This window comes from Halyomorpha halys, unplaced genomic scaffold (genome assembly GCF_000696795.3).
Source record: "Halyomorpha halys isolate HHAL.00 unplaced genomic scaffold, Hhal_1.1 Scaffold18.1, whole genome shotgun sequence".
NCBI lineage: Eukaryota > Metazoa > Arthropoda > Insecta > Hemiptera > Pentatomidae > Halyomorpha > Halyomorpha halys.
The window spans coordinates 1460977-1472307 of NW_027114407.1; the positions used below are offsets into that span (position 1 = coordinate 1460977).

At 27.9% G+C, this 11331-nt stretch overlaps 2 protein-coding genes across 3 annotated transcripts in view; one reads left to right on the forward strand and one right to left on the reverse strand.

Moving 5' to 3' along the window:
* The window catches only part of ced-6 (PTB domain-containing adapter protein ced-6), a 79469-nt gene extending 77379 nt beyond the window's left edge, over positions 1–2090 (reverse strand). Inside the window, exon 1 of the mRNA XM_014420538.3 lies at positions 1999–2090. The gene's annotated coding sequence lies outside the window, so the exon portion shown is untranslated. The remainder of the gene's footprint in view (positions 1–1998) is intronic.
* A 73-nt stretch (positions 2091–2163) lies between these two features.
* The window catches only part of LOC106680643 (SH3 domain-binding protein 5-like), a 20672-nt gene continuing 11504 nt past the window's right edge, over positions 2164–11331 (forward strand). For both annotated transcript variants that reach the window (XR_001343127.3, XM_014420510.3), the window contains exons 1-8: positions 2164–2562; positions 2638–2700; positions 2778–2906; positions 4293–4454; positions 5937–6067; positions 8686–8836; positions 10045–10141; positions 10522–10607. Coding sequence is in view for 1 of the 2 variants with exons in the window: in XM_014420510.3 (XP_014275996.1) it covers positions 2488–2562; positions 2638–2700; positions 2778–2906; positions 4293–4454; positions 5937–6067; positions 8686–8836; positions 10045–10141; positions 10522–10607 (894 nt within the window). In the remaining variant the exon portion in view is untranslated. The remainder of the gene's footprint in view (positions 2563–2637; positions 2701–2777; positions 2907–4292; positions 4455–5936; positions 6068–8685; positions 8837–10044; positions 10142–10521; positions 10608–11331) is intronic.

Consider the following 11331-nt stretch of genomic DNA (forward strand, 5'->3'; position numbering starts at 1 on the left):
AATAAGCATATATGACAATAAATAATTTCGTTATTATTAAACTAAAAAAGAAAAAAAAAAAGGTAATTTATTTTAAAATATAACAAATTAGATAAAATGAGGCAGTTAATTGAAAAACAATTATAGGAGGAAATGAATCAAATATATTCATTATAAAAAAAACTGACATAAATATGCTACAAAATATTGATTAGAAATGACATAAAAACAAAAATCATTAATTAATATTTTTTTTTCAAAATAATGAGTATTATTATTTTTATTTCAGTGAATTATGGAGATATAGGAGTTGGGTTTTGGATATAATATGAGTATTTTATACATTGTATAGATATACAAAGGATTACAACACAAGTTTAATTATAATTAAACATTTAGTTTAATAGAGGATTTTAGTTTGTAGTATAAATGCGAATGACACTTAAAATCTTCTGTTAACTGTTATACATCGATGTTTGTTGTATTCATGATCGATATTTTTTCACATACTTCCCAGTTATCAAGATAAATATTTCGGCACCGTTAAGTAGAAAAAAGGTATCTAAAAAACTAAAAATAAACTATTGTCGATAATAAGCTAACTAAATAATAACAATGCTCGAAGCCACTTGAACAGTTTAAATAGGAAGTATTTTAAAACAAATTACGGGGGATCTAAAACAGTGGGCCTGTTATGTGACAACGGGCCACTCGAATCTAATACTTTCCTTCCTGTTGAAGACGTAACAGCAAATATTTCGCCAACTCGTCTTCTTTCTATGGCTATGGAGTGATTGTTCAGCATTTATAATTTCCAAGGTATTTATGTAATTAAACCATTCTCAATCAGTTCAGCAAAAAAGAGAGAGAGAAAAAAAAGAAGAAATTGATCAGCTATATAAAAGTAATAATTCTTAACTCAATTATGCCTTTTATCTTTTTTTTCAGCAAGTGTTTAAAACTAACAAGTCGTTGGACAAGAAATTAATAGAGTAATTAATGTTAATAATAGTAAATTAAAACTGGCTTGAAATGAATTAAGCATAGTATCATTAACAAAAACTAAATATTGAAAATGAAAATTTATAACAATGTGTTATAGGCATATAACTATATAAAAGTATATAATTCCTTAATGTCAAAATATACCTACATAAATAAATAAATAAATAGTATTATACAACGTTCAATTCCTCCACTAAAGAGATAATGAATTGTTTGATTTGTGAAACGAAGGAAATCCGGGCCTGAGTAGTTTCACAGAGGGTTAATGCCTATTACAAAACAATGAAACGCTGTGATAAAATTCTATACCGGCATGTTTCTCATACTTTCATTAGAGCATTGCCTTTCACCAAATCATAATTTTGTATGCCTTGATAAACAGTTGCCGTTCTTAAAGTGACCGCTATTTCAAATTAGTAAGAAATATTTGTAACTACTTGTCAAGTTTTATGAAGAAATTATAAATCATCATTAGCGACAGCAGTACATTAATATTATTTTGGAAATCAATTAAAATGTGCAACATAAAAACACTACTAAATTTCATTACAAGACTTGTCAAAAAATCTGTTCATTTTAACAAGGTGTCTTAGTAAAAGTATAGTACAATTCAAAAGGCATTACCAGTTAGACCAATTTATTCATTAAATAGGTGAATTGTAAACGTCCAATTGAAACCATAACAAAATGTGGGTCACATCTTTAATCATTTTACCGTCTCAGTCAGTGAAATTATTATTGAATACAATAAATAAGAACAATAATTTAATAATACATCACACACAATTTTAAGAATTATTTTTCAACGTCCAGACAATTTACTCTTAAACAAGTCTGAGATATAACAGTCCATCTACTACAGGAACACACAAGACCATTCACATAAACCTAAAAAGTATTGTCATCTCGTAACAATAGAATTATTATACATCCCTATACCGAATGCACTGATTAAAATAATAATAAACTAAACGATATAACTTTATACGATAGATAATAGAAATAAAAACTCACCCAAGAAAACACCAAACCTTCACGACAGCAAGACGTCCATTCAGCCACTGAGCTAGTCTTGGCACATCGTATGCGCTTTCGGCCACAATCGATTAACCGCAATGTCAAAACATCGATTGTTGTGCAAGTGATAAATCGATGAGCGGTTCCTACAATAACCTTCAATTCCCAAACAATGAAACTGCCTTCAAATTGTCAAAATGTTTGTGTTGTTTTAAACACAAATAATTAAAATATTCTATACTTCTATTAACAATTTGGCGATTGACTTTTGATATGTCTTGTTCTAAACGATTCCCATTTGTTTTTTAGTAGCTAGTGGTCTCAGTTATCAATAAACAGCCTATCACTTTCGGTTTATCTCATGTTACTATAGACACACTATTTATTTAAATAAGTGACATGAGTACAATTATGGACATTGAATTGATTAGTTAACAAACTTTGGTGCCCTTGACAATGAGAAAAGTAGGTTGATTCCTAATTAATATGAATGAACCCAGTGATAAAGTGAGAAGGAGTGATTATGACAGGTTTGATGAACAAGTTGATCCTAGAGTGCAGGTAACATTTGTTCTAAGTATTCTCCAAGATCCTTTTCACCTTAGTTAGTCATAATCAAATTTACTCTTCTTACAGGTAGAATTGGAAAGACTGAACACTGCCACTGATGATATCAACAAGCTTGAGGTCGATTTGAATGTAATGAATTTCATAAATTTTCTTTTAGCGTTAATAAAATATTAGGCATCACTTATTTCATGTTTAATTTTCACTAGGAAGCTCGGACCGAGTTTCGACAAAAATTGTGGGAATCTACTGTACATTTGGAAGCTATTTCAAAAAAATTAGGATCATGCATTGAAAAGGCTAGACCTTACTATGAAGCCAGGATCAAAGCCAAAGAGGTATTCTGGTGTAAGATTTATTTCTTTATAAATTTGAGACACTTGGTGGTAAAGCATGGTATTTGACATTTATTGTGAATTGAAGTTTTTAGCCTTTGTTTGTATCCTTTAGATTTGACATTTAATTAATTTTTGAAAGAGTTTTTAGGAAATGTGTTTTTTAAAAAGAATAATGTTGGTATTAAATAATGGGAAATGACTCTTGGGTGAAAGTAAAACATTCTAATTAACATATGCTTTAACATTGTAAATGGTTTCATTATTTCAGATATCATGTTTTACAATCAAGCGCTTGATTTGCAGAAATTTTTGTTAGCATACAAAACAAGCTCCTTTAGGGGAAACTTCAAAACTCACTGATTCAGAATGCTAAAAGCTAGTATAGACCTCTCCTCCACTTGTTTGTTTATCTCATTTGAGCAAGCAGGTGTTGTCAGCTTTTTTCTAATTGATGGAATAATAGTAATTGGATAAGTAGGAATTTTGAATTTCTCGCCAATGGAGTTTGTTTTGTCACTAGTAACATTATTTTTTATTTTTTTAAACTTGCTCCATTATTTAACAAACTTAATAATTCCCGTCAAATATGAAATCTTGTACACTTAGAATAATATTGTAAGATTCTAACACAAGCTGTTAGGTATCTCAAACCTTAATAGTAAATTACTAACTAATCGATGTTTCTCCTTTCATAACAAATAAAAAAAAAAGCCTAAGATCACATAAATGCAGCCAAAGATAGCACACCTCACTTCAACAGCCTTAAAAGGCAAAGCAGTAGCATTTTACAAAAATTCAACATATCATCACTCAAACACCTCATAACTTAGAAAAACACTGATCACAATTTAAAAAAAATAAGAGTAAATGCTTCATTCTAGAAACATCCTGAAAGAATTCTTGAAGTCAGAAAACATTGTTAGGGATCCTACAACGTGAGGGTGAGACAAGATTTCTCTAGAAAGATTTTTTAATAGTATTTAAGATATCAAAATGTTATTATTGATTTTTTTAGTTGCATGGTACCACAGCTTACGTGACAATATAATATTTGTATATATAACATTCAATTTTTGTATATGTGTTGTGCTTTATTAATCTAATGCGATCTTATGTTTTAATTTCAATGATACCTGAATTAGTAAAACATTGATTGGTTTGTTGTTGTCAGGCTTTGTCTTAGAATATTTTAATATTATTTTCTAACTATTTTTTTTTCTTCAAGTTTTGCGCCTATTAATTTAAAAGTAAACTATATAAATGAATATATTGATGAGTTTTTAAATTTAAATAGTGACAATTTTAACCACCATATTGTTTCATTTGGCTTTATTTTAATTAAAATAAAGTTACATTGATTCATACGCTTACATTTTGTTTTTTCAGGCATTGCTCGAAACACAAAAAGCTGCTTCCAGGTTCGAACGAGCAAATTCAGCTCATGCTGCTGCGAAGGAAATGGTTTATCTTGCTGAAGAAGGGCTAACCGCTGAAGGGAGAACATTTGATCATGCGTGGCAAGAGATGTTAAATCATGCAACTATGAGGGTTCATTATTTTTTCAATTTGTTTTCTGTAGATTTATTTTGTTATGATCATTTGTGCTGTTATTATGTTTCTTCAACTTAAATATTATTACAGCATACAGATGGAAATATAGTAAAGAATAGTTTGTTCTTGTTTGCTTATCAATTTTTATTTCGGCTTGAATATCGACAATTTTTTTCTTATTTATTATATTTTTTGCAGTTGAAATAAAATGTATACAGTATTTTGAACAAGGTAAATATCAAAAGGATGTGTTTATTGTTGAATGTAGATTAAATATGAGGAGATGGCTGGGGTGTGATAAATGGAGAAATAATGAACACAAATAAGTTATTTTATTCTGTTTAGGCCTAAATTTCAGGCCTTCTTCAGGGATAAAGACAAAATAAAAATGCTTTTATAAATAATGAAAAAATTGATTAAGTAAATTATATAATGTGAGGTATGAAAATCTATAAGTAATTTTTATAATAATATGTACTTAAAAAATTTTATGTTTCACATTATATCATGTTTATCATTTACTTTTGGACTTGTCTTATTATGTTAGTTTAATTTTTTCTAATTATTTACACAGAGCACTTTTTAATTTTAATTGTTTCCTTCCTTTTTTTATTTTTTCATTTTTTTTAGGGCTGAAGGCCTGAATTTAGGACTAAACTTCGGCATAAGTAAAATAAAATAACTATCACCTGTTTGTGTTCATTACTACTCTACTGACTGCATACTTGACCATCTTCTCATAAGATATAAGAATGTTAATGAAGGCTTTGAAGCCAGTTTAAATTAAAAAAGTAAAAAAATTAAAGAAAAAATGTTAATTTGTCTGAGCATGGATTTAAGTAGTCAAAGAAGAATTAATGATATAAGAAAAGTATGTAGGTAGAATGTCATAGAGATAAGAAGCACTGAAACAATTTTTCAGTTAATTAACATCAATTATTAATAAGTTTTATTTATAATTGAAGTTTGTAACCACCATTAATTTTTCAGTTTTGCAAAATAAGATTATGTACATATTTCTATTACAATCCATTTATTATTTCTTAGACAAAACTTATTGATTGTTTTACCGATGTTTTATTGTATATAATTTGTTGCTCAGAGGTCAATAGATATGTATTTGAACCTCAATATAACACATATCTTTGTTTGTAATATTGAGGTTCCGTGACAATTATTTTAAAGCTTATAAAATAAATTCTAAAATATTTGTTTAAAACCAACCTTTGTAACAATAAATTATTTTCATTTCTGAAACTAACAGTAAATTGTATGATGATTCGATGAGCTAATCAGTTTATTCGAAGATTGTTTGATGAATCTATGTTTACTGAAAGACGATGATGTAGGTGTTGGTGAAAAAAGGTTGCTCAAAATAGATCAAAAATTATTTATTATGCACTAACATTTCATCTCTTGTTGCACTTTAATAAGTTTATTATACATGACAGACATAAATTTGAATTTAATTTCTTTCAGGTGAACGAATCAGAGCTAGAGAGGACCCTGAGCGAAGCTGACCATAAAAGGACGTCAACGGCTTACCACAGTGCCGAGATGGTAGTACAGAAGTTGCAGAAAGAGCTGAAGAGATCCATCAGTAAATCTAGGTGCCTTCTTGAGGATTTCCAGATTATTATTATTTTTTAAATTTATTTTTTTTAGCACCCAATTTTATTTTATTTATCGCCCATTCACTGATTTTTAGTTAAGAAAGCAGATGCCTTGCATGGAACCACTTCTTAAATATTTTTGAGTAAGTTTTTTTTTTTTTACTTTCTGTTTTACAAGTATTTTTATTCCTAATGCTACCACTAAACAATCACTAAAATTTATGAGTTATTGTTTATCGTTATCCTGACAGATTATTGTTTTAAAATCTATATCATGACTTAATTCCGGAAATAAAGGTAGTATTGTATAGGAACATTGTGTTTTCGGAAAGGCAAAGATTTTAGAAATAATATTGTTAAGTTGTAGAATATTATGAAGAATGCAATAAATAAACTGAATTTAATAATAAATGTTTTTGTGTTTTTGTGATTATGGATTTTTTTTTATAAAATTACTGTACATAGTGAAGAAAAAATCTGGTATGGTATATATCACTATTTTTAGTAGCCATGCTTAAGTAGAAATTAATTTTTACTCAGAGTAGGGTAAGTGGTTGGGTAAGTGAAAGTTTGTGTTGCCCACACCACAACAAATTTTTTTCTCCTTTAGTTAATTATCAAATTCCTATTTATACCTATTTTATTAGCAATGAGTGATGGTTAATTATTTCACATGAGCAAAATTAAAGTGACTTTCAAGGAAGCTATTTTGAAAATTAAACGTTTATGTCCAATCAAACTATTTTCATTAAGAAAGACCTGTTAGTGTCATTTTTAAGAAAATGGTAAACATGTGTTAAATCGATAATAACAAATGGGTGATACAAAATCTATTTCTGATAAGTTTTAGCAAAAAAGTTCTTATAACACCCTGAGTACATACCTACATAAAGTAATTTCCATTTTTAAAATGTGCATTTAGGTAAAATATACAACATAGGCTGATTATATGTTATATAAACTTTTTGATTATATTACATAGTATGGGTTATTTGTGTACCCTCAGTTAATCATACATAGACTATTTTACAAGATTGGTTATTTGAGCTCAGTGGACCTTAGTGCGTTTAAATATTTCTGTTAAAAACTCATATTCAAAATTTTTCAGTGTTATGATACTCCTCCTTACTATACATTTTATATATCAGTAAGTGAATGTAAAAAAAATTGATTAAAATTAATTATTACCAGATATATAGGGAGATGGTCAGGGTTGCGGTCAAAAGAGAAATAAAAATAGTATAGTATAGTAAACTATTTTTATTTCTCTTTTGACCGCAACCCTGACCATCTCCCTATATATCAATTTTTACGGTCAACTATACATACATATATAGAATTATTACCAGAGTTTGCAAGTAGCTGAAAAAGCACACATATGATAGAAATTATTTTTATTTTGCATGAATAAGTGGGTTGGGCCTTTATCATTTGAAGAAATGTTTTGTTAAAGATTTAATCCCAAGCTCAGTTCTGTTTTTAAATGTACCTGATTCCCAATTCCTTGGGAAAAATTTGAAATTATTTCAAAACTTTCTTGCATGCTTTATTCTCACAAGTAAATATCTCCCTATTCCTTCATTTGTTTATGTTCATTGGTCTTTGCATGAGAATGCGTTTATTTAAAATTTGAAGTTTTTATTAAGAGTGTTTTCATTTTGCATGCCACTGATAAACATACCATCAAATTGTAAGAATAGTTTCATTTAATTGATTACCTCATCATAAACTTTAATAAATAAAAAAATTTTCTCCATTTATATATTTTTGTAATTAATTTGTAAAGTGAATAAAGGCAATATTATTAAAAAGATTAGTTTCAATTATTTTTCGATAAATGAAAGTAACTGACTGTATTTTCTAGTACTGACTGGTTTGTCTGATTTGATATCATGTACAATTAAAAAAAAAAAATTCAAGTTATATTTTAAATGTTAATTTTTTTTCTATTCTGAAAGATATGTTTTGAAGAAATAATATAGAACTTTGACTGACAGGTCTTCATTTCCAATAAGAGTCCAGATTCCTGCTTTACTGTTGCAGTGATAAAATTTTCTTCTGAAACAGATGAAATGGATTATGTTTGATCTATGGTAACAAATTGATCATAGAGTTTGTTCTTGTTGAGTCATTTAACATGATCGAGATTTGTACCTACTTACAAATTATCCTATAAAAAGAACAATACAGTTGAACATTAAACTGAATATTTGGTCTAGCTTCAAGTGTATATCATCAATTTATGATGTCTGTGTTATGGAAATTATAAAATTACATAGTGAAATAAATATTTTAATTACACTTTACAAAAACAGCCCTACTCAATAAGTAAAATAATAGAAATATGTTTTGTTTAATCAGAATAATAAACACATATTCTCTTATGTTTATAAAGTTGAGTCCCATTTTGCTTATAAATTAAATCATGAATTAGGAAGATGTGGATAACTCTGAGTTATGTGAACTATAAATGATTTGCTTTTGGTTTTAAATGTAATATTTAATAATTTTATTATCTACTATTAAATTTCTTACTCTATATTCACTTCATCAAAGGTAAAAAAAATATATAGATTGAAATTGGAAACAAATTTATGATATTTTAAAAATTTCAGATCCTATTTCGAATGTAAGGCACAATTTAACAAGTTATTGGAAGAACAGAAACTGAAAGTAAAGGTTCTTGAGAAAAAGGTTAGTGGAGCAAAATCAAATTACTCACAAGCTCTTCGAAACTTGGAAGAAATTTCAGATGAAATACATAAGGTGAGTTAAAATTTTATCCAATTTCTTGATAATATTTCAAGTCAATATGTCTCAATTCAATCATCATATTAAATATGTTTATTTGAGTTAATCAATGTGTCCTTATCTTTTTCTTTCACAGCTGCTGTAATTTTAATTTATTTTGTAAATGAAATTCATTCCTTTTCTAAAAAAAGGTAGTTTATGAATATTTCACCAATTTTTTTAAATATATAGTACAATTTTCACAGTCTGACGTTTGTGGAATCAGTAAGCTAGTGACATCCTCATTTGGCACTTTGGACAATGCAATAAGGTGCTCCAAATCTTCTTTGTACATTTGACCAACATTTTGGAACAATCCAATACTAAATAACTCCGTTAACAGTCAATTCATGCCACAAGCTTCCTTTTCTGGGCTCCCCCAGTGTCGCTTTTTTAACAAAATTTTTTCTTTAATGTATCATCAATTAGTTCTGCACAAGTGTGTTCTGCATACAAATGAGATGCTGCTTAACGGAACAAAATTTCGACCTATCACAGTTGGGAAAGCGGAAGGGAAAGGAATTTCCTGAGACATGGTGTTCATCGAATATCGTTAGGCAATTCCTATAGTGTGTATAATTTTTTTTTTGTAATAAAGAAGTTCTAATAAAACATATTTAATTTTGTTTTATTTTGATCTCAATTTGTTTGTTGAGATTGTTTTATGATATACTCTAGCCATACATCTTTTTTTTTATATTATATTTTTAAATATTATAATGCTTTATATTGTATTGTAAGTTTGAGTAAACTCAATTAATGTAGATCTATGTACTAGGTTTGTTCATAATATCTGCTTAGCTTAGAAATAAGTTATGTGATATAATTTTTTGTTCTTATTTGTCGTCTGTTCTTTTCATGTAAAAAATAAAATGAATTAATCATTTGTTATTAGATTTATATTTTATTAAATTTATGCTCTGAAACAATTGTTATCTTGCAGCTCTCACCATAGAGGGTTACCTCTGTGGTTGGAACTTTTTTGTCTCCTTAAAACGAGTTTATAGTGTACTTTGGTATTTATAAGTCTAGTTCATAGTAGCGAATGAAAGAATACATACATTTGTTTTTAATTATAAAAAGTTAATTTAATTTTTACAAACAAAATATTATCTAATTATTTCAAAATATGTTGTTTGCCAATGATTTTATTCCTAATAAATTTTGTGGAATCATGTTCTCAGAGTCGTAAGTGCCATTATACAGGAATGGACCCGCTGGGTATATCTAACCTTTCCCCGGATGGTACTACGGGCAGCAGTTCTACCAATCAGGACTCAGGTATTATCACTATTAAAATCTTACATTATGCCACAGGTTTTATGAAGAATTATAATTATAATCATTAATTACATTTTAAATAATGTTTGTGCCTTTATAGAAAGTAAAATAATAAACAACTTATAAATTAGATAATTTAAAAAATAATAAAAGAGGCTAGCTAGAGGATAGATCGTTAGATGCAAACTTACCTTTCTTGTGTCAATCTGCTAATTTGTTTATTTATTTTTTTCATTAAATTCAGTTAGTTTTCAATCCTATTAATAGTTTGTCTTTTTGTACAAAGTTCTTTATCAAGTGTGCTCCATGTCCATTAAACAGTTCACAACCATATAGTATATATCTCAAATTATGGTTCTGTTTATAAAATGATGTTTTAGAATCTAGTATATCTCCAGAAGATGAAGATGAGTATTTGCAGTTACCAAACTCTCTTGGGATCAGCGCTTCTCCAGTTGTACCTTTTGTAAGTGTCCTGTAGAAAAATCTTTTTACCAAGGTTTTAAAATTGTCATTTATTTTTTGCTTTCTCATGTTTCACCTCGTAATGACTGAAGTTACCCATTACCTGCTAATTACTGACAAGTTTTTAAATATTGTGTAATATAGAATATACACCCTTAGTAAATATTAGTTATAGTTATTTTCTTCAGTATTACATTGACTTTTATTACTTCAAGGAGATTTTAAATTTCTATGATTTCTTGCCTTATTATTATTTAGTGCATAGCTTTTCTCCCCTGGTAACACTGTTAGTAAACTATTTCTTGATTTAACATACATGCTCTTCAGTCTGAGAATGCTATATGCCATATGAAGAATATGGAATTTTTTTTTTTCAAAATTGTGTTATTGGTTGGTAAAAATAGATGAATTAAAAAATACTTTCCTACTGAGTCATGCCTATTAAAAATGGTTTTGAAAAATACATGGGGCATTAAAATGCTTTATTTATAAGTAAAGGGGGAAAAACACGCTATGTCCACAAATTAATGAACTCTCAACAGCTAAGGCTTAAAAATTAATAATAGTCATTGTCCGATAACACACTTATTTAAAAACAAAAACTGAATTATTTAGAATTTGTCAAACTTTGAATTTTGTTTTTGTAGCATTTATGTTTTTGGACAACACCTGTTTATTTTCCCCGTTGTCTTAAAACAACGTTGTGACAAACAATAATTATATAT